At 45.6% G+C, this 24,308-nt stretch overlaps 1 protein-coding gene across 6 annotated transcripts in view; it reads right to left on the bottom strand.

The window, feature by feature from the left end:
* VRK1 (VRK serine/threonine kinase 1) overlaps positions 1-24,308 on the bottom strand; it is a 112,495-nt gene that overhangs the window by 73,573 nt on the left and 14,614 nt on the right. Inside the window, exons 2-5 of one of the 6 annotated variants that reach the window (XM_081047941.1) lie at positions 19,180-19,278; positions 17,285-18,206; positions 17,117-17,158; positions 14,801-14,938 (exon numbers count right to left, since the gene is read on the bottom strand). In XM_081047941.1, coding sequence (XP_080904067.1) covers position 14,801 — 1 coding nt within the window. In that variant the 5' untranslated portion in view covers positions 14,802-14,938; positions 17,117-17,158; positions 17,285-18,206; positions 19,180-19,278. Of the gene's footprint in view, positions 1-14,800; positions 15,063-17,116; positions 17,159-17,284; positions 19,886-23,305; positions 23,351-24,308 lie in introns of those variants that run through there. The other 5 variants (XM_081047942.1, XM_081047959.1, XM_081047943.1 and 2 more) reach the window with 5 other exon arrangements.

Genomic DNA, 24,308 nt, shown 5'->3' with positions numbered 1-24,308 from the left:
CACAGCCCCCGGTTCAAATTTTAGCTCTTCCACTTTGTAGCTGTGTGACCTAAGTGTTTTAACCCCTGTGAGTCTGTTTCCAGTTTCGATCGGGATTAAATGAGATAATCTACAGACAGTACGTTGTACATAGTACGAGGTGCTCAATAAGTAGTAGACAGTATTAATATTATTCAGGCCACCCTTTGCCACGTGCCTCATCCTACCTCTTTCAAAGCCTATTTCAATGTCCACCTAACCTTCTCTAGAATTTCATCTGTAATTCTCTCGTGCCACCGTTTGCTTTCTACTTACAATCAGTTGTCTAAGCCTCAACACCTATGAGACTGTAAGCTTAACGTGGACGGGGACACTGTTCTAGGTCAAAAATCACCAAAGCTAGAGGCAGAGGGAGATTTACAATGACGCTAATAAAACAAAAGCTTCAGAGCCTCATTTGCACAGGTCCCTCCTAAAGCCCTGGGAAGGGCCTTAACAATGTTTTACATTGTTTTTTTGTTTGTTTGTTTGTTTATTTACCTTGTAAGATATTTTTGTATAATTTTCTTATAGCGGACTCCAAAATAGTGTGAGCTTCAGTCCGCAGAAAACCTGGAGTTACTCTGTCTATAGGTCAGTGCAATGTTGCACATGATGACTTACATTTGCCCCTCCAGGTACCCTCACCTGCGCCAGATACTTCTCCAGTCTGCCCTTGGCCCCAGGAGGCTGAGCTGTACAAACCACTTCCACATTCCTAGGCCCCTGGCTTCTGTTGGATTTAGCCAGTGGAGGACCCCAGAGAGTATTGGAAGGAAAGACAAAGGTTGCTGAATCCTTGTTGTCAAGGTCACCTCCAGTTGATTGTTTTCCTTAGCAGAAGTCCACTGCTCCCTGGCTCTCCCCTCCAACTCGTGGTAACAACTTCCTCCCTTTGTGCCTCAGATCTGCAGATGAAAACGCCAGGGTCTGCTGCTGAGCCACAAGTTCCTGCTCCATTCCCATGGTTTCCACCTCCACACCTTTGCTAGTAGTCTCACTGTAGAGAAACCCTTCTCAAATGATCCTATTTCCAGTGTGTCCTCTGCTTCCTGTAGAGACCCTGACAGAAACCCATGAACAAGTGAGCACTTGATGAGCATTTGTCGGCAAAGAGGCCTTAAGATTCACCCATCTTATGGGTGTGGGATTCCCCAGCAAGACTCGGTGGCCAGAATCCACTGAGAGAAAGACATTCTACACACATGCGCAGCCACACACACGCTAAGACTTGGACCAGAGCTTATCTGTCACACTGTGACCATGTTCCCCTAACTTCACCACACACGTGCAGAAGGACTATCTCTGCTCTCACGCTTGGTTTGCAATTGGCTGGCCTTAGAGCACAGTTACATCAGCAACAGTGCGTGGAGTATTCCAAGGTGAGAATGGAATGTGTTTATTCTGAAGCTCTTGGCTCCCTCACCCTCCGTCGGATGGCTTACTGTGAAACACTACTCAAATGCAGCTATGTTCCAAGGCAGTTGCCAACACTTCCAATACCATCCACACATGCTGAAATGTCCTACCAGTGCAGCGCGTGGCAGGACAGCAGTCCAAGCTGCCATCACGGAGACAGCATGTCTGAAATGCTGTAGGTAGGGATACAACTCTGGGACATAGGAGAAGGCCCTCGGTGAATTCTGGTGAGTCGATAGCTTGGTATCGAGGTCAGGGTTGTGCAGAAGATCCACCAATGAGGACTTTAGATGCTGTGGCTGGGCTTTAGATCGGAAGAATTGAACTAGGGAGGACAAGGTCATGAACATAGTCCTGCCATATATTCAAAAATATCTCTACAGTCCAAGCAGATGTTTACTGAGTGCCTACGCTGAGCCAGGGATTGGGCTGACCTCTAGAGACTCTGGGATTCTGGTTTACCTAATGCTTAAGGGGGCCCTACTATGTGTTAGGTAGGCCCTGTGCTTTTTCACATATGTTATCTCAGTTCTTAAAGAGGAAAAAAGAACTCTCAAAGAGTTTAAATGATACCAGGCCCCCTGGATCTACGTTCTAAACGTGTTTTTACAGCCCCTTTACGCACAACCTCAGTACATGAGGAAATGTCTTATGAGGAAATAATTTCCGCGCTGTGATAGAGATTTGTAAATGCTGTCATGATCAGGTAATGGGATCCCTGGCAGACAGATCATCATGGATCAAGCAGGGTGACCCATGAGTGGGTTCAACCCAATGAATAAAAATTTCCAGCTGCCTAATAAAGACAGACCAGCTGAAAATCTACATACCTGGGATCTGTATTAATTTGCCAAATATTCAGGCCCCAGAGTGCCCTTTTTCATTTCCAGGAGCCCCTCCAAGCCTGGCAACCCTGGCACAGAAAGGTCACAATAGTACAGGACAGTTTGGGAAAGGATGGGGGAGATTGGTATAGGCTACATCGTGGCAGAAACCAGTCTGAGAAGTTCTAACATGATAGCCACTAGCAAAAAGCCCTGCCCTGGCAGGCTTCCCAGCAGACGCTGGCTCGACGCATGCGTCAGTGTACCAGTCCTTGTCTTTGTTCTTTTCATCTGTAGAATGGGAACATGCTGGCCTAACCAGTTCTCTGCCTCCCCAGGCTGCTGGGAGGTAGACAAGGTAATGTATGAGAAGAACTTTGATCTCCCTGGAGCAAAGCTGCTGGGGTGGCACTACTCAGTGCGGGCCACCTAACAACAACTCGAGGAAATATTACCTCCTGGGAGGAGGGAAAAGGGAGAGGGAGGAGAGCAGAATGTGTTCTGGGGTCTTCTGAGGACCCTGCTGCTGGTTTCTACTCCATCCCCCTTTCATGCCTCAACGGATCCCAGGTGCCCACTTATGTCCACTTTTAGGATGGACGTTTGAGCACCTACCACGTGCTAGTCACAGTGTCCCTAACAGACTTATAATCCCGTGGCAGAGACAGACACATCCACAAATTCTAGTAACTATGATTTTTGTGAGCACTTACTATGTGCTGAGAAAACCATGTAACACTGAGAGGTAGGTAAGATGACCCCCAGTGGCCAGATGAGGAGACAGAGCCCCAGAAAAATGAACTGATTTGCTCAAGGTCACACTGCTAGTGACCCACAGAGCTGTCTGACTCCGTACCCATCCAGATATCAGTCACAGCTGCTGACACTGGAAAAGGTAATGAGATAAGAGCCTCCGGGTGGCACAGACTGGCCAGTGCAGATGCAGGAAGAAGAGCAAGTTGTTGTGCCAGGCTTGTCAGACAAGGTAACCCTGACTCATTCTGCTGAACGAGTCCTGTGACTCCCACAGTAGTAGCAATGGCTTCTTTTGGATTTAATAACAGTCATTGATGATCATAGATTATTCTGAGGTCCAAAGTAGACGCACATTTAAAAGTCTTGGGAAAATGTTTCCTCCTTCTTTTCTTCATCCCAATAATGATGATGACATTGATGATGGTGACGGTGATGACAGTTTCCATTTATTAAGTTTTAAGCATTTTGCAGGAATTGTGCTAATAATTTACAAATAACATTTGAAGAAATCTTCACAATAACACTTGAAGATTTATATTATCCCCTTCCCCACTGCAGAGATAAGGAAACTGGAACTCAGAGAAGGTAAGTATCCAGCTCATGGTCACACAGCCAGTGAAGTGATTCCGTTGGGCTTTAAGCCAAGGTTTTGATTGACTCGGAAGACCAAAAGTTTAACCACTCTCCGTGCAGTGCACCAACCATTCATCATTTCATGTGTTTTTATCTCCTGAGCTGGTTTTTCAAGATGCCACAGTTATTTGTCTTCCCCAAGATTTGAGAGATTGATGGTACAGGAAATTTTAATCTGTGCACCTCCAAGAATGACTGAATTGTTTCACAGTGTGCTGGTGAAATTCTCTGAGCTCAGGATGATATGAGCCATCTGTGGATGGATTGCTCTCTGCCCACTTGTCCAGAGACGTGGCAGATACGGTCTACTGATACTCAGCACACATTTCTACCCCTTTCTCCTCTCCCTTCCTACTGCAGAGGCCACAAAGCTAACCCCACGTTTCCCAGACACCCTAGCACTTAGGTCTCTGGATGCAAATGAGGTTCCAGCAGTTAGATTCCTCAAGAAAGATGTGCAGGGCGAAGTGAGGTGTCCACACAGTCTTAGAGCCTTGGGATTTTTTTGCAGCAGTGTCAGAAGGCAACTGTGTTGGTGGCAGTCGAAGCTTCCTGATCCCTGGGTGGCAGGGACAGTGGGAATTTGTGGAGTAAAGAATTTAAGCCTGCCCCAGACAGCAGAGCTCTGGCCTTTGTCCTCAGCTTCTGGGAGGTGACCTCTAAGACCTTGGAATGTCACACCTAATCGGAGTATCTCTGTTTGCCTGGGAGCCTTGGGTCACCAATAGGATTTAGGGTGGGGACTGTTTATGACAGAAGAACCAACAATGCAATTCATGGTGGGTGCTTTGGGTCACACAGCATCAGCCAACCTCTGGAGGAGCTAGAGGCTGAGATCAGGCAATTAGCTATCAATCATACCCTTGTGATGATGGAGCCCCAATAAAAACTCTGCACACTGATGCTTAGGGGCTGGGTTGGCAACACTCCACGCGTATTGTCACACGTTGCTACTGGGCAAGTAATGCTCTCGTAACTCCACAGAGAGCGGATAACTGAAGCTCCGCATTGGGAACCCTTCTGGCCTCTGCTTCTGCTCTTAGCTGGTTTCGACCAGTATCCTTTCCCCACAATAAACCACACTGATGTGTGTAACACTTTCAGTGAATTCTGTGAGCCCTTTTCGTGAATTATCAAAACTGAGGGTGGTTTGGGGAACCGCCCCCCCCCAAACGTGCAATTGGTATCAGAAGTGAGGGTGGTGAACTGTGTTCCCTCAACTGCACAGCTAGCGAACACTCTCAGTGTCCCTAAACTAAATGCTCTAGTCCTCTAGTCGTAATGGCATTCTCCTCTTTCTTCTCCTTTTTGATTGTGGCCGAGCTCGTGGCTTCCCAGCAGGGCAGTTCTGCCACCAGCCCTTCAGCAATTTTATGAGTACTTAACTGTCTGTATTAAAGTCCTTCGTGCTTAAAATACCTACAATGGTTACTGTGTGCTGTGTTCAACTAATACAAAAGAGGAGCTGGCCCTGATAAATGACATCTCTTATCGATTCTAACATGCAAGCGTTTCACATTTTAATGTCTCTGAAATTCATATATGTCTTGCAATCAATGCCAGTTGTAATTAGCAGTGATTTTATTTTTTCTTTATTAGTCACACATACAATAGTGGGATATTTTACAATGGATGGAATCTTAGATTTGATTAAACTCTAGGACACCTGGTGCTTGCTTCATTAGAACGTCTCTTCAGGTCACCTCCCCTCTTCCCTCTTCATTCCACTTCCCGCATGTCACAGTGGATCTGACACCCCCAAACTCCCAAGGACCTGGACCTTTCCTCTTTTCTCCCACTCCACATGTTTTAAAAGTGAAGGAAAACATCCTTAGTGAAAGAGAAGTAGTGTGGTGAGATGATAGGGGCATGTGTTTTGTGAAGGAGACACACCTGAGTCTGGAACATCTCTTTGCTCCTGAATTGCTGTGCAATCTTTTAGAAATTATTAACCTCACTGAGCTTCCCTTCTTATCTGTACATGCTAGTATTTGTTGGGATTAAATGGGACAGCATGTGAAAGGTTCTTGGTCCTTACCAGGCACTCAAGAAAGGTCATTTCCTCCCCCATCTGCTCATCTCTGTCTTATTTTCCTCCTTCTGAACATCGAGAGGTCCACCTCTCACGCTGCTCCATCTCCAGAAGCCAAGCTTTGAGCAGCTGTAATCACTTATTGTCAGTGGTTAGCCACAGCTTCAGGTCAAATATACATACATGTTCACAGCTGCCAAGTTGCAAACGAGGAAAGGAAGGACAGCTTTTTCCAAAAACAAAAGCAAATTGTTGCTTTTATTTTTGCAACCATCCAACTCTTGTTATGTTTTGATTTCAGGGCTGCTCCAAGATTCTGGGACAAAAGGCACTATATATAAGCATTATTATGAGACTCAAAGGGGCTGTGAGCAAAACAAAACCCTTTTCTCACAAGAGAATTGAAGAGACTTGTTGCCAAATATAGTCACTGCCTGGAAAATACATTTTCCTTTTTTTCCACATGTCACCACCATCACCACCACCTTGCTTTAAACCCATAGCCACCAATTAATCCAATGGAAAACATTTTTAAATAATTGACATATTTTAGCAGTTAGCTTGTGCCAGGCATGGTCCGAAGCACTTTACATCTAGCATCTCATTTTGTTTTCCCAGCAAGTCTGTGAAGTAGGTACCATGTTTACCCTACCTTATCGGGGAGGGAATTGAGTCTTGGAGAACTTGGGCCACTAGCTCCAAGTCATAAGCTAATAAGTGGTGGAGTCAGAATTCGAACTCAGCTGTACTGTGTCAGTGATTACGCTCTGCTTTATGTCAAAGGGGATACGGGAAGACAATGAAAAGTGGCACATGCCCCCCCGCCCCCGATCTTCAGAAATCTGGAAACTGATCACTGAGGTAAGTGTCAAGCTCAAGTGTGGGAGAAATCTTAGTGAGCCCGGGTTCTCTGAGAAGACAGTGTGAACGGCGCTCTACTGTGTTAGTCAATTACTTTATGCCCCTCTTCCTCCCCCACTGATTTCTCTGTATGCTGCAGTGTCTCCCCAGTTTTGGCAATAAGGACATCCCAGCCGCTTCCCTCAGAGGAGGAATGCCATGGGGAGGATGCGAACCAGAGAGCAAGATGGCAATTCTTAGCTTTTGAATGTTAAAATACACCTTTGAGACTCAAGGCAGAAGCCATATGATTCAGAGAAGGTTTTTGAGTTTCAAAAGCTTGAGCTTTTGAGTATCGAAGGTCAAGGTCATAGAGGAAAGGCCAGAGCATAGCAGAAGTTTCAGCAGACTGCTGTCTAAGCCATGACTGAGAGTGGGGGAAGGGGAGATGTCATGCAGGGCGGCCCGCGGGCTCTCAGCTCCCACTCCCCACATAACGCAGGACATGGTGAGGCCAAAAAGGAACACCCACGGAGCCATAGACAGGGAAGTCATACCACTATATTCTTGCTGGTGGCGGGGTTGGAGACACAGGAAGCAGGAGCCACACGATCCGCAACCTGTTGTCCACTTCACTCTGCCAACCAACCCCACTTGCTGGCTGCAATCCACTCTTGCCAGCTCAGCTACCATCCTCTTGCTAGCCCCACTTGCTGCTAGCGTAGCCACGACAGTTATATTAGTGGCCAATGGCTCACTGGTTACAGCTGACGGCCAACTAGTCACAGCGGATGGCCATCTACTACCCGAGCCAGCACCTTTCCACGTGAGGCCGACAGCCTGGAAACTGCTCTCTGGGATTCTATCCCCACACAGCGTATGGGATCTCACCTAGTCTCCCAGGCTCTGGCCTGCTTGCTCAGCTTCCACAGTGTTATAGGCTGAATTGTGTTCCCCACCCTCCCCCACAAGTTCAAAGTTGCTATGTTGAAGTCCTAACCCCCAGTACCTCAGAATGTGACTGTATTATAGACAGGGTCTCTACAGAGGAGATTAAGTTTCAGTGAGGCTGTTCAGGTGGGCCTTATCCCCCCCTTCTGACTGGTGTCCTCCTAAGAAAAGGAAGCTAGGACACAGACACACACCAGAGAGAAGACCCTGTGAAGATGCAGGAGAAGATAGCCATCTACAAGCCAAAGAGAGAGGCCTTAGAAGAAACCAAGTTTGCCAACGCTTTGATCCTGGACTTCCAGAGAAAATGAATTTCGGCTGTTGAAGCCCCCTCGTCTGTGGTATTCTGTCACGGCACCCCCCGCAATTGAATACACATGATTACCAGAACTTAGTACCACAGAGCTGTGTGGCTCTCATGTCAGCCACCACCCACACCCAGAGTCTGCCCCTGCCACCCCCTCCTGCGCAGCTTAGCGCTCTGTCTCCACCCATGTCTAGGACACACCAACATTTTGCAGCCGTCTGGCTGTGTACCAGGCCAGGAGCCCTTTCTTTTTCTGTCCCTCAGTTCAGAGGCCAACTCCTATGAGGCGAAAGGTGACCTCAGGAGAGATGTTGGTGCAACTGTACTTTAAAATGTTTACTAGATGGACAGAATCCCTAGAAAATAGCAAAGGGGACAGGAATGAAACTATGTTACACTTCTGTGATCAGAGGCCTTGGGAGGATGTGGACTCATTTCATCCTCACTATGAAGCCTGAAAGGCAGGCATGGTTATCACTACATAGCAGGTAAGAACCAGGATCTCTAACTGTGGTCGTGGCTACTCAGTGACAGAATGGAGCTTCCTACCCGGGGCTCCAAAGCCATAGGAATGCCACACTGCCTACTAAAACTAGATATGTTGACATTTTTTTCCTCTTTTTCTGCATGGATGTCTCTGGCTAACACCTTGACAGAGAATAAATAATCAGCAAGTTATAAATTATACTCAAGTCAATCAAGTCAATCAAGAGTTTTGCCTCTAACAGGTGTGGCTTGATGGCAGACCATTAGTGACCATCAGTACAAAAAAACAAACAAAAAATAAAACCCAGGCTGCAATTCACCAGTATGTTTGAATTTCTCAGGATTTACATTTCACACCAGGGAGCTGAGCTCAGCCAATATTTTCATAAGCCAGCACCTGTGTTAGAGGCATAAAGCATGATTTACTGAAGTAGCATTTATCCTTGGAAATTAAAATATAAACCAAAGGCTAATTTGTGAACTTGATCATTCTTTCCTGTCACTGGTCTTAGCACAGAGATAAGGCCGCAGGTGTTTCAACATGAGTCGAGCAGCTTTAAGAGTATTCAGGACACATCGCCTGGTCCTTCAATGCAAAGATTTACTGAGCACCTACTTTGCCCTAGGTGCTGTGCTAGGTTCTTAGGGAGGAGACAAGATTGCTGTCCCTAAGAGGACACATTCTCCTGGGACAGATGGACCCACAGTGACAGATACAGGATGGGGATAGTTGCATTATGGGAGGGGATTCATGTTTCCACCCTCAAGTTCCCCTTGGAAAATTCCATTCCACACCCCAGGAGAGCCCTTCTCCCATTCCTCCCCAATAAGAAGTGACTTGTCAGATTAGTAAGACTGGGAGAAAGAACTCAGCATGAGGCTGAGTGTCTGTCTGTCTGTCTCTTTCTCTCTCTCTCTGATCTGCCTACCTATTCCTACCTCCGAGGAGTAAAAAAACTCAGAGCAAGACCAGTCCTGCCTTCCTGACTCAGGTCCGGAAGCACATAACGCTCTGTTAGCTCAGGGCTGTGGAGCAGAGACACACACACCACAGCACCTTCCATATGGCTGCGTGTGGCTTGGCTGAGGGGAGTCAGGTTTCGGTCTGAGGCCAAAGTCTAAGGAAGCCCATTGGGCCACAGGTCAAGCCACGTTCTCCAGTCCAGCTTCACCAACAATCAAGCTGACATTTTGATATTCATCTGTTTGATTCTATGTCTACTATTTCAATTTATTTCAAAACTCAGAGGAAAGGGGACAGAGTGTTAGTTAGAGTGTTAGTTAGTGTGAGTTCCTAAACCCATATAGCTGTGACAGAGGGGAGTAGGAGGAGATGAAGGAGCAAAAACGAACAAACAAACAAAACAAAAAAAAGAGGAGAGACCTAACTGGGAAACTGGGCGGCTGCTGGGTAAGGCTGGACCCAACCTCCAATGTCATTGAACTTCTAAAGGATGAGTGGATGTGAGTGAAGCACACGGGTGGGAAGGGCATTGCCGTCAGGAGAAAGACACATGCAAAGGCATGGAACATGGAAGCTGCTTGGTGCTTTTGAGAAACTGAAAAAGCTACCCTTGTCTCTGATCCTCCCTGGATAGCACCGTCCCCAGCTGTGGCCCCTTGCTCTGTATCTTTGTCTATGACTACAGTGTTTGTTTCTTCATCTCCTTCTGACCCTCTCTTCGACCTCTCCAATGTGCCATCTGTCTCCTTCAGGCCACCAAAGCATTCTTGCTCTGGTCACCAGTGACCACGTGTTACTGATTACAATGACCACTGCTCCATTCTTATCTTACTGGCCTCGTCACAGCATTCAACCCCGTTACCCATTCTCTTCTCCTTAAAGCACGTTCCACTCTTGGCCTCTGCCCTCATTTCCGTTTCCTTTTCTGAAAGCGCTTCTGCAGTGTCTTTCACTGGCACTTAGTCTTCGGCTCCAACGTCTGAGTCTTCAAGACCCCATTCTCTATCTTTATGCTCAAGGTTTCAGAGGGTGGAGATAAAAACCTGGGAATCATCAGCACAGAGTTGGCTTATTAGAAATGAGAATGAATTCTCCGTGGGAACAGATGGACTAGCCTAAAGATCGAGTATAGATTAAAAAAAAAAAATCAGACAGTTTCAGTGGTGATGGTGAAGTAGCTCATATCATACTAACCTCCCACTGGACAGTAGCCAAAAGCAGACAGAAACAAAGGGGATTTGCCCTTGAAAGAAGGAGCCACACTGCAGGAGATCCACGTTTACCCCACTTTTCCACTGAGGACACTGCCCAGTCCACATGCAATGGGGTGCTAGAACTCAAGAAGAAAGTCACACTCGTAAACCCTGAGGAGCCAGAGGCTGGAGCATGAAAGGCCAGAGCAACTGGGAATTGAGGAGGGGAGGTCACAGGACAGAGCCCCAGCGGCAGCCCTAAAACCTCATATAAACACTCCTGCAACCCTTGGCCAATTAATAAATTACACCGGCATGAGCAAGACTAAACAGCCCAAGAGGAAAACAACTGGAAGTCTGAAAGAGCAGGCAGAGACCTCAGCCACTACCTATCACGGGGAGACTGTTGGAGTTTGCGCCTTACCAACTTGGAGGTGCTGGAGCAACATTTCAGGCTGGAACCCAAAAAAGCCCAAGATTAAGAGGAAAGGCTATGTCGGAGGACTAGGGAACTAAGAAGGGAGGCCCAGTGAGGTCAGTAGCTGGCCTTAGGCACCCAACTAATGAGTGGCAGGACTGGGATTGAAACCCAAGGGTGCTGGCTCCAGAGCCCATGCCTTCAAGCACTGCATTCAGCACCTCTCTCTCAGCACCCTGCGTCCTTCGTTTAAAGCACTCATCACCAAATTCAATACCCAATGTCATTGCACATTCAGCTGTTTGTCGCCTGCGCTAGACTGAGAATCCCTAAGAGCAGAGGGCTTGCACAGTGCCTGGTGCGCCATCCAATAAATATCTGTTGAATGAAGAAATGACTGCTTTGGGATGGCTGACTCACCAAAGCCTAAGCATGTGTAACGTATGAATATATTTTTATTAGGAAAGACATATGATTAAAAATGCATTCCTGCCGTATAATTTCACCACCACCCCCCTTGTGATCCTGGAGTGAATTAAATCACCAATAATCACTCTGGTTTGTGGCTGGGTTTATTTGTATGTATCTGTCACTGCCTATTTTTAAGCACGATCAGGAATTTCTAAGTGTAATATAAATGACTCAGTATTTTGATTAATCAGCTCAGTAGGGAAAATTTCCATGGGTAATCAGACTGAACATAAAGATAGGGCTCATGCTGAGAATGAATGGAGGGGAGGGGAAAGAGGGAGAGAGGCAGACAGAGATAAGAATTTTTTTTGTACTCAGGCAGTTTGAGTCAATGCGACAGAACTTAGAAAGTTTCGGTTTTATCATAAACTGAAGTTGGCAGCTGCATTCGTTTCCTGTGGCTGCCACAACAAATTATCACACACGTGGTGACTTAAAAGAACAGAAATTTATTCTCTCACAGTTCTGAAGGCCGAAGTCCAGAACCAAAGTGTCAGCAGGGTCCCACTCCCTCCAAAGGCTCTACAGGAGAGTCCCTCCTGGCCCCATCCAGCTCCTGGGGGCCGCAGGCTTTTGGCGAATCACTCAAACCTCTGCGTCCATCTCCACGGGGCCTTCTTCCTGTGTGCATCAAATCAGCCTCTTTTTTCACTTTTAAGAACACCAGTCACTGGATTGAAGGTCCACCCTAAGTCCAGAATGATCTCATCTCAACATCTCATCTTTAACATCTGCAAAGAGACCCTATTTCCAAGTAAGGTCACAGTAACAGTGTAGGGACAGAGCCCCAGAGAGCAGTTTCCAGGCCCTCGGCCTCACGTGGAAAGGTGCTGGCTCGGGTAGGAAATGGCCATCCACTGTGATTGGATGGCTGTCAGCTGTGGCTGGTTGGCCGTCAGCTGTAACCAGTGAGCCATTGGCCACTAATATAACGGCTGTGGCTACACTAGCAGAAAGCGGGGGCTCGCAAGAAGATGGTGGCTGGCAAGCACGTAGTGTGGCGGAGTGTGGACTGCAGATCGTGTGGCTCCTGCTTCCTGTGTCTCCAACCCAGCCGCTTGTGAGACTATAGTGGTATGACTCCCCCATCTATGGCTCTGTGGGTGTTCCTTTTTGGCCTCACCATGTCCTGCGTTCTTAGGTGGGGAGCGGGACCAGAGACCCCGCCTGACACCCCGCATGAGTCCCTGCATGACACATGGTGCAGCGAGCAGGGTCTCCCGCACAACCAACAGCTATGGCCGTTAGGACTTGGACACAGCTTTTTGGAGACAAAGGTTCAAACCACTACAGCAGACGTGGCCGATATGGCCAATGTTGCTGCCATAATTCCCTGTAATGGAATGAAGAGAATCTGTGTTGACAATTTCCCAAGGACCCCAGGTGTCTCCTGTTACTACATGCCACCCCACGCTCACCCCCAATTGGAGCTGCCCTGGCCAAAGCACAACCGCTCTGCGAGGTCCCCACTCTTCAGAGAAGGAAAGAGAGGCTTGAAAGGGTTTTACACTTGCTCAAGGTCATATACGTGGAGGAGTCAAGGCTTGAACCCAGGTGTGTCTTCTCCAACGCCAGGGAAACACAACACTGTGAGAGAGCCACTGGATTCTTTAAAGTCATTTGTTAAAATACAAACACTTCCTAAGAGGGGTTACCCAAGCCTTCGTGGAAACCCAGATTGTACAAGAATGTATTAGGTCTTCTTCTAGAACACAAGAGATCCCAGGGATATGCATGTGGGGAGAGAAGCAAAGAGCTTTAATACAACAGTAGATTGACAAATTGAGAAACTGATGTACAGAGACGTTAAAACTTGACCAAGAGAACCTAGCAAATCAGTAGCATATAATCAGAAATGTGCATAAGGAAACTTGAAAGGCATCAGCCAACTTCAAATATCCCAAACTGGCTGTACCAAAGGGTTGCTGTCAGTAGAAGCAATTTGAAATAGCAAAGCCCTCTCCAGACTCTGCGAAGAGGCTCCCCAGAGTAACCCTTCCCAGGAGGCCTCCCTAGCTGCAAAGAGGAGAGTTACAGAGCATGGAGCTGAGGGTAAGAGACTTGAGTTTTTAGGAGCAGGCCTGCTACTAAAGACTCAAGTGATCTTGAGCAAGTCACTTCTCCCCTCTGAACCTCAGTCTCCTTAACTTGGACTTTCTAATCTCCAAAGTGCCTCTAGCACTCCGTTTCTACAGCTTGGGCCAGCTACGTCTTGTTCACGCCTCAAATGGATATCTGTTGCTTCCTTTCCCACTTCTACTACCAGCAGCTCCCCACTATTCCAACAGGAACCATCCTCTATAAATTTCACTCTACAGCTGGAAAGGGATGACCCACTCTCACTTCTGCTCTAGAGGACACGTGTGACCCAGGCCTGACCAATCAGTGTACTGTTACCCTGAAAATGGTGATTGGTTCAGGGATGGACCCGTGATCCAATTTGAACCAATGAGATTCAATCCAAGGGCTTTTGTTGAAAATGTTGGGGGAAAGAAGTTCTCCTTCTGCTGGTGAAGCCAAGCAATGAGAACGTGAACCTGGAGAGAAGGGAAGGCAGCATCAAGGGGGAGCCTGACTGACCATGATATCAAGAGAAGTGGTAACATTGCTGGAGCGTCTGCATGTACCCTTACTTGAACCCAGCCCATTTCTGAAATTGTTAGTTACATGAGCCATTGTAGTCCTTTTCTTTTTCTTTCTTTTTTTCCTTAAGCCACTTTGAGTTATCACTTGCAACTCAAAGTTTCCTGATTGACTCAAAAGCCCTCGTTTTAAGGATGAGGAAATGGAAACCAAAAGTGAGAAAATGGTCTTTTCATATAATCTGACAGCAGAAAACAGCTCAGAGCCCATCAAGTTCAATTCCTACTATTTACAGATAAAGAAACTGGTGTCTAGAATAAGACGGGACTTATGTGTGTACAACACACATACACACACACACACACATACACATTGCAGTATCAGTCGCCTTATTACAATGCTGAGAAGCTGTATATCATCAGGCATTTCATACATCCTATTACATGTGAGAGAATTATTATCTAGCCTGGTACAGTAAAATGCTTTTTCCCATAATGGAATTTTACTCTGGAAGTGTATTTTGGTATTAAAAGGTTCCACTTTATAATGTCAATGGTTCAATCTGTGATCTAAAAGGCACTTAAGCGCTTTGAACAAGAGGCATAAAAAGCCTTTATTGCAACAGGCTTGCTGGATCTACCATTTTGCCATTGATCCTTTTCCCCAGAAGTCCTCTCTGGAAGCAGCCCATGTAGCAGGAAACCCCATGGCGAGGTTAGACCTCCAGCTAGTGAGTAACACACATTTCATAGGGCGACACTTTCCACATGCCCATTTGCACATATCAAAACCATTCGGAATGGAGTGCAAGAAGCTTCTTTAGGCACATAGCTCAAGCAAAACATTCAAGCCATCTAGAAATGGAGCTTAATTCTAATGCTCCTCAATACGTCCCGTGTACTTACTTGGTAGGAAGTTCCATAAGACGAGTTCCCCGTGTTCTTGTGAGGGACCAGTTAATTATAGTTGCCAAGAAGCTTGATTCATGTAGGTGCTCAGTGAATGTAGGCTCCTTGTACTTGCTTGACGTGATTCTTCAGTAACTGAGGGATTGAGTTTCCACTGAGAACAGGGGTGTAGTGGACCCCACACGTACAGCCAGGAGACCAGGGACTCGCAGCTTTGCCCTGTGTTAGTCATTCACTCCTCCAAGCCTCCTCTCCCTCACTGTAAGGACCACCAGAATATGCTGCAGAATTGTCATGGTCACTCATGTCGTGTGGGGACCAATAGGGCTGCCTCCACCCCGATTCCCTGTGCCCCTTCAGCTCTGTCCCCTGCCAAGAAAAAGAGGATAGACCAAGGGGCACTTCTTGGTCATGGACCCACCCTCTGCCAAGAGCTGGGGACAGGGACATTTGGTCTGCCTAGTCCACAGGGGCCAAAAGCAGGAGGATCCCCTCAAAGGGGTGGTGGGCAGAACAGCAGCGAGAAGCTGGAATAATATGGCAACATTTCCCAGAGAGCACGCCATGGACCAATGGCCCGACCCAAGGTCCAGCGTGAAATAAGTGAGAAACATGGCATCCTGTACTTCCTGTGAGGCGCTTTCCAATGCCCATCTACAGATTTCACTCCTACAGTCAAAGGGGAACATTCAACTCGGTTTAATCTTGGGCTTCCCAAATATATTCCACCACAGAACATCTTTCTTCCAAGCAATGTCTGTCTCTACTCCATGGCACTAATGGAAGGCACAGCACACGTGGGGGGCGGGGCTCTTCGATTCCAGAAGCTGAAATGGAATTTTTCAGCTGTTTCACCTATTCCTGCTGATACTTCATATGCTTCCATCCGGGTATTCCAACGTGAAGCCATTCCCCAGGCCACACCATCTGCCTGTTCTCAAAGCATTCATTCACACATGCATTCCCCGTTCACAAGATCCACTCTGCTTCCCATGCCCTCTCCTAGGCAAATACAACACCCTCAAAACTATAGCTCCTGGCTTCAAGGGACTCGCTATCTAAAAGGGAAGATGGATATGTGAACAGACAGTCACCAGCCAGTGTGACAAGGCCCACGAGATAAATGTGCACCTTGTAGGGTGGGGTGGGGCAGGGCAGATGTCAGAGGAGACGTGTTTGAAAGATGAGTTGCTGCCGGAGGAAATAGAAGAAACAGTCATCGGAGGCAGGAATGCTACAAAGGCACCACATGAAAAGATCCAGAGGGAAGAAAAGTAATCAGATTAGGATGGAGACTAGGGGGTGAGTGGAAAGGAGAAGAGCAGAAAGGTAAGCAGAGGCCAGGCCATGAAGAATTTACTGAGTTGTGCATACCAAGGAGCTTAAGTATTCCTCAGAGGCAATAAAAGAGCTATACGTTTGTGAGTGTCGAGGGGACAGTGGGTGACATGGTGGATTTGTGGTTAAGAAGGGAGTTCTGAGACCCCGAGTAGAAGGCCTTGGAGTGACCACCTGGAACATTGGATAATGGCTGACAGGCAGGATGAGCTTTAAAGGTTAAAGATGGCTGCAAACTCCATCCATCTTCTGATTGAGAGGGGAAGTTTTTTTCCCTTCCTCTTGAATCAAGACTTAGTGAATTATTTGGCCAGTCGAATGTGGAAGGAGGGACACTATATGAATTCGAGGTCAAGGTAATAAGAAACCTTGGAGTTTCCACCTAGCCTACTCACTCTGGAGGGGGGCTAGCTGTCCAGTTCCCCTAGGACCACCGTGCTGTAAGGAAGCCCAACTAGCCACATGGCAAGGTGTGTACTGAGCGAGAGATGCCCAGCCAGCCTGAATTGTCTAGTTGTCACCGCCCAGTCCCAAGACATGTGAGTACAAATGCCATCTTGGAAAATCCAGCCCTAGGAAACACAATGTGGAGAAGAATCAAGGAACAGGGCCAGTGGCCAGGACCAAGGCCCCAGCCATGCAGCCTTGGGCTGCTCAGCTGTCTCCAGCTCAAGTCATCTGAGCTGAGGCCAAGCCACGGTGGAGCAGAGACAGTCTGTCTCGTGTCCCTGCCCCAATTCCTAACCTACAAAACTATACATGTAATTAAATGGCTGCTGCCTTATGCCACTAAATGTTGGGGTGGTTTAGTACAAAGCAAGAGATAAACAGAACACTGGACAAGATCAAAGCATCAAATCTAGTGAAAAAATATCCCGTGAAAAGATAGGCAGTAGTGTACATGCACATGCGGACACACACACACACACACACACTCTTCTCAGGCACAACTCCTATTTTATAGTTCATGCTCACCCTGTCTCCTAGCCCAGCATGTGTCACTTCATAGCCACAGTTCTGAAGGCGTAAGGACATGGGCCCATTTGAGAAAGAAACACGGCATAAATAGGAAAAATGTAGTTAGTAGGTGGTTTCATTAATTACTGAGAATTTAATGCAATTCCAAGAGCCAACTAATAATACCATGTCAGTCGGTGTTCCGTTCCCATGGCAAGATCATCTCTACAGAGCCTTCTTCTGTTCCTGGGTCAAATCCAAGGTTGCACTGCAAAGCCAGCAAAATCCTCTTTTCGAGGAAGGCATTTGGAGCAATGTCAAGCCGTGTATCTCCTCCCAAGGCTCAAGTCTACCTAGAGGAGCTGAAGGCACAGCTCAACCTCACCTTGGCCTTCTGCCAGGAGTGCAGGGCTGAGAGAGGCCCCGGGGAGGGAGAGCCTTCTGCAGCAAGGAGGGAGGCCTGAGGCCCAGAGAGAGCACGCTGGCCAGGGCACTGCTGGAGCGGCCCGGGCCTGGCCCCGCGAGCCCGAGACCTGCGTTCACACGCCAGTTCAGAACCTAAGAGTGTCTGTTCTATGACAGTTATTTATCTGTCTCGGGGTATTGTGGGGCCACAGTGAGGTAGTGAACTTGCAAACTCTCTGTGACGTCTGGGGGAAGGAACTTTGAGACCAGCCTAAAGGGTTGTTATGGGTGGAATTGTGTGTTCCCAACATGTATATGTTAAGTCCTAACCCTCAGTAACTAGAAAGTTGGCCTTATTGGAAAGAGAATCATTGTAGATGTAATTGGTTGTGATGAGGTGACACTGGCGTAGGGCGGGCCCTAATCCAATATGACCGATGCCTTTATGAAAAGGGGAGGATTGGACACAGACGTGCACACAGGGGAAATGCCATGTGAAGATGGGAGTTGTGCTGCCACAAGCCAAGGAACTATCAGAAGCTGGGAGAGGCCTGGAACACATCCTTCTCTAGAGCTTCCAGAGGGAGCAGGAACCTGCTGATGCCTTGACCTCAAACTTCCAGCCTCCAGAACTGTGAGAAAATACATTTCTGTTGTTGCAGTCACCCAGTTGGCGGTACTTTGTCACAGCAACCCTAGGAAACTACAAGAGGTCAATAGTTTAACAAACATGTATTCACGGAGCTCCTCCTATGTCCTTGGGCCTCATATATAGAAATAAATAAGACACGGGCCCTCCTTGCACTCAGGGGCCTTCTTCAGAGAAAAACTCATTACAAAGCAATATACTAAGTTCAAAATAAAGGCTGGGCAAAGGTGCAGAGAAGAGGTTCCTACCCTAGCCCAGGGACTCAGGGAAGGCTTCTGAGAAGAACTGACATCTACAATTCGGATGACCCCCAAGGCTGTGAGGTACAAGTTCCCCGTTTGATAAGTGCCACTGTTACGTTTTACATGGAGAATTCTGGCACTTGATACTTGCTCTCCTATCTAAAGATAAAGCCCCAAAGGGCAGGGGTGGCCGAGATGAGAATTCTTTTTTCCACACGGGGGTTCTTGTTAGCAGAAACGCAGCTAGGGGTGTTGGAGAAGATCAGCAAGGACTTCTTGTGACTTCACAATTCCCTACAAACTCCACGCAGTGGGGAAGGGTTATAATTAATGGACAGTATATCCAACAGGGTCCAGATCAGAGTCTGTTGTAGGTACTTTGAAAGTGTTCATTGAACTGAAATAACAACAGAACTGAACCCCAGCCCAGCCCATTTCTGGGGTCACAGAGACTACTGTAACCTGTTCCTCACATCTGGCAGTGGACCTACCCATCAAATGCACCCATCTGTGGCACATGTGATGGATCAGATGTAGGAGAGGGGTATGTATCATACAAGATGGCGGTCAATTGGGCGAGTGACCCAAGCTGAGCCAATAAGTTCCTTCCTTGTAGGATTTTGAGTTGAAGAGATGGGGAAAAGAGACAATGCAAGAGAGACAGATGGACCCCAAGAAAGTCTATGTCAGAGAGTGAGACCCAGAGACAGAGACAGAGAGACGGAGAGAATGTGAACAGCCTTTGTCCTTGGTTCTAGTCCTTTCCTGAGGCTGGCAAAGCTTACCTGGTAGAGACAGGAGCTGAGGATTCCTTTCTTCCCTGTCTCCAATCCCATTGGCTCTTGCGAGGAAGAATACCATGGATACCTCCCACCAGGTGCCTGCTGGGTTATTTTACAATGACACAATGAAAAACAAGAGAAATCTTGGCAAACTTTAAAAAAAAATACACTTAATTGCCACTGACATTCTTCCTTTAGTTACGCAAGCAAGCCCTGGGTGTAATCACATGCATTATTGTAATCAGCCTGCCAATCACATTGTGAAATATTTCATTTTTGACATAATTACAGTAGAATGCCCACAACCCATCAATAATATGGATAAGGCAAGACTGATATTGTGTTTCCAAGTGGGACCTGACAAAGCCATCACAGCTTTTGTTCAGAAAAAGAAAGGTGGGACGAATGGCGTCTTCCTCTCACGTTGTGACTGGGTTTAGCCAGACTGTCTCGCATGTCACTCAGCAGAGGCTGGAAAACCCCACTCGTCGGAACTGTAATTGGGAATTTTCAATTATCTAAGACTCATGTATGTTATTCTCATTGAGTAACAAATTCAAAATGAATGCTCTAACCTGGGGCCTTTGTGCGTAGATGTTACTATGAAACAGAGGCCTATTGTGAATTGCTTTTTTATGTTCATTTACCTCATTTTACTTATTAGTTCCTTGCTGTATGGCAGTGTATTCATGTCTATTACTCTCAAAAGTAAAACGCGTGCGTGAGAGATTACAAAACCTGGACTTCCAACTTTTCCAGGTAGTTCAGTCAGCCACGACCAGCCCCCTCCCTCGCCCACACCTTTTAGTCTTTTCATCTCAAGGTAAAGCTTCACAACAGTGAGTATTAGAAGCCCCGATAAATCCTCAGACAAATTGTTCAAAGAATGCCTTTGTTTTTGCACGCAGAATTCTGTCTTTCAGGAGGACCCCTTTTATCCACTTACTTGAAGTGCTGGTGTTGGGAGAAAAAGGGGGGACGCACAGATCTGAGGAGAGTGTGTCCTTGCTCAAATCTTTTTTCTAGAAGCATCTTTTATTAAGAACACAACATTGGGTGTGTCTGACCAACAGACGTGGGCATGAAACAGCGCAAAAGCAAGTCCCCAGCGGTCTAGGACGGAGGCCTAGGTGTGTCAGCAGGGTGACTCTGAAGTGGCCAGACCTCAAATGGCTTCACACAGCAGTGAATGCCCACCCTGGGAATCGCACTCTTCTCAGCAAAGCCAGAGTACCTGCAAACCGCCCCAGGTGCTGACACCTTGACCTTGAACTTTGGCCTTAGTGCCAGCTGCCCAGTGTGTTCTGGTGACAGAGCTGACTGACACACCCAGTAGGGCAGATCACTGACTTAGCCAGAACCTTCATTCCCCACTGGCCGTGCAGTTTCCGGCAGTCAAGGCTGACCCGCTTTTAAGGCTGGAAGAGGTGTCTTATATCATTTAAGGCGGCCACATCGCTGTGCCTCTGTGGCCTCCGTCCCCAAGCTGTGGCGATCTTAATAGCAACCTGGGATCATATTGGTTACATGGTGTCTCATATAATATGACCCAGGAAAAAGAAAAAAGAAAGGAAGGAAAAGAGAAAGGAAGGAAGGTAGGAAGAAAGGGAGGGAGGGAGGGAGGAAGGGAAGAAAAAAATAAAATAATGGATGGGGTGGGGATGAAGATACCATAAAGTATAGGAACTAGAAAAGATAAAATAATACCAGTGGAAAAATAAATGTAAGTGCATTCAATTCTTATATTAAAAGTCAGAAACTCAGAGTGAGTTGTTTTTTAATCCAGATATATAACATTCATAGGAGGCACAACTAAAAAAATGACACAAAAAGACTGAAAACAAAGGCATGAGAAAAGATGTGGCAAATTTAGAAAAAGAAGGCAGTCGTGGTAATGTTAATATAAGACTACATAAGATACAAGGCAAAAACAGTATTTCATATTGATAAAAAGTGTAATTTACAAGAAGATGTAATAGTTATGAAATTTTTATACCTGACGTATTATTTTTAAATTTAAAAAAAGGATGGCAATAAAGCAGGAAATTTAGTCGCACAGAATTCTAGTATGTCTTTCAAACACTTTTCTCAAAAATAAATGGATCAAATAGAAAAAGAATAAACATGTAGACGACTCCAATAGCACAATTAACAAGCTTGATGTAACAGAAACATGGAATTTTGAATCCAGCAATCAGAGAATGTATATTCTTCTCATGAAATTCTCACAAAATCAGATCATATAGTATACCATAAAGAAAATTTAGAAAAACAAAACAAAAAAAGAGAAATGAGGGAAGAGTGGGTAATTATATTTCACATGAACATCAAGGTGAGTGCTCCTTCCTGGAGTTTTGTAAAGCAGAATTGTGGCGAGATTGTCCCTTGTTAATGCCAGGGGAAATGAAAAAATAAATGTCTTTAAAAAAAAAAAAGAGAGAGAAATGATTCAAACCATAAATGATTCTGCACACAATACACTAAAATTAGGCATTAATAACAATGAAGAGAGCTAGATAAAGTCAGTCTGCCTCAAAATGTTACAATGTCATTCTAAATAACTCCTGGGTTAAAAAGAAAAGCAAACTGAAATTAAAAACTATTTAGAAATGAGCAACAATGAGAGTACTATATATAAAAAGCTACAGATTGCAGCCAAATTAATACTCAGAGGAAAACCCATAGCCTTAAATCTTCTGTTCGAAAATAAGGAAGATTGAAAATAAATGAGCTAAGCATTTAACTCAGAAAACTGAAGAGGTAGAAGGAACAATAAAATAAACCTAAAGATGGTAAAAGGAAGAAATTAATAAACATAAAATTAATTAAATAGAAAATAAAATAACAGGCAACCAGTAATAACAAAAGCTTGCAGTTTAAGAGACGGATAAAAGAGACATACTTTGGGCGAGTATGTCTCATCACCAATTCATTGAAAATTTCTGGAGCACCCAATGTGTGCCGGGTATTGTTCAAGGCACTGGGAAAAGAAAGTGAACAAAACAGACAAAGACCCCTGCCCTAGTGGAGCTTACATTCTGGTGGAGGTGGGGATATAATAAATAAACGAACAAGTTAAATCTAAATATGTCCGACGATGATGAGTGTCGTAGAGAAAAACAAAGCATAGAAGAGAGATGTAAAGCCCTAGGTTGGGATTCGTTTGCAATTATAAATAGGATAGTGGGGCAGATATCGGGAAAAGATCATTTATGACAGACAAAACAGCAAGTGTAAATACCCTGAGGAAAGAGCATGCCCGGTGTGTTTGCAACAGAGGCAAGAAACGGGGGAAGGGAGAGAGGAGAGAACAAATATATAATAGGAATGAGAAAGGATCATAACTCAGAAGAGTTTTTTAAAATAGAAGTTATTGAAAATGTGGCTTGTATTAATCATATGTGGGATTAGTAGTTGTAGCAAGAACCCACAATACGTGGCTTAAACAAAAAAGTCAACTTTCCACTTGGACAACTGTCTAGAAGCTGGCATGGAGCCTCAGAGCATTAAGAACTCAGGCTCCTTCTGCTTTATTGATCTGCCATCCCACCCAGCGCGGTGCCAGCTGACGCACCTCTGGGTCCCCCATCCCGGCAGCGCACTGAGGGAAGAAGGGGAACACTCCCACATTTAAAGGCATGTGCCTGCCAGAAGTTGCACACAAATATCACTTCCTTTGCAACCTGAATTCTGAAATTTTTCACAACCTGAACTTTGGAACCTGGTCACATCTAGCCACCAGGAGAAGCTAGCGAAAGTTGTCTCATTCCAGGCACTTACGCCCAGGTACAAATCAAGTGTTCTCCTTCCTTAGAAAAAGAAGAGAACGGATATTGAGGACAATTAGCCGTCTCTGCCACAGTAGCCAAAGCTCTAGCTCTAAATAATCACTGTGCCAGATGGTTTTAAGAACAAATTCTCCCAAATCTTCAAAAAATAGTTACATAATTTATCAACTGTTATAGAACATGGAAAAAGACAGAAAGTTTCCTAATTGAGGTTGACATGGCCCTAATACTTAAGAAAAAGAACAGTACACACATAAAAACTCTAGGTCAATATTATTTATAAATACAGAAACAAATCCTAAATAAAATATAATCAACAGTCTGTTAAGGGAATAATGTACCTTGACAAAGCAGAGTTGAATCCCAGAAATGCAAATATGGTTCCAGTCTCCATTATCTATTCTCCCTTTCCCCCTTTGTAATTGTACCTAACTGTTTTTTTCTGACAATATGGCCACTGAGCCAGAGACTACATTTCCCAGCCTTCCTTGCAGTTAGGTGTGATCAGGTGATTAAGTTCAAGCCAATGGGATATGAACAGAAATGATACCTACAGTTGCTGGCTTATTGCTCTAAAGAGGAAACTATTTTCCCTAAACCTCTCTTTACCCCTTCCATCTTGCTGAAAAATGGCAAGCCTGGAGCAAGTTTGGAAGCTAATGGAGGAGAATGGCAGAGCCAGCCTTGGGCTGCATACCCTGGACTATCACTGTTAAGTCGTATGTAAGAGAGAAATTAGCTTCTGTCTTATCTAAGGCATTGCATTTTGGAGTGTCTTTGCTGTACCAGTTAGCTTATGCCCTAATTAGTACCCTAATATTATAGTTACCAGAAATCACCACAAACATCATTTCTAATGATGAATCATGGAAGCATTCCCATTAAAGCTGGGAACAAGAAAAGGATACCTGGGGGCGGCCAGTTAGCTCAACTGTTTAGAGCACAATGCTCTTGGCAATAAGTTTGCCGATTTGATCCCCACATGGGCCACTGTGAGCTGCGCCCTCCACAACTAGATTGAAACAACTACTTGACTTGGAGCTGATGGGTCCTGGAAAAACACACTTACATAAATAAAAGCTAAAAAAAAATTTTAGAAAAAGAAAAGGGTACCTGCTACCATGTTTCCCCGAAACTAAGACCTAGCTGGACAATCAGCTCCAATGCATCTTTTAGAGCGAAAATAAATATAAGATCCGGTCTTACATAATACAACGTAATATAATATAATGTCATATAATATAATGTAATGTAATGTAATATAATATAATATAATATAATATAATATAATATAATACTGCGTATTATATTAATTTTTGGTCCAAAAGACGCATTAGAGCTGAT

This window comes from Rhinolophus hipposideros (genome assembly GCF_964194185.1).
Source record: "Rhinolophus hipposideros genome assembly, chromosome: 5".
In the NCBI taxonomy this organism is placed as follows: Eukaryota; Metazoa; Chordata; class Mammalia; order Chiroptera; family Rhinolophidae; genus Rhinolophus; species Rhinolophus hipposideros.
Note: the sequence above shows the minus strand (reverse complement) of the source record. Positions and strands in the feature narration are given on the sequence as shown.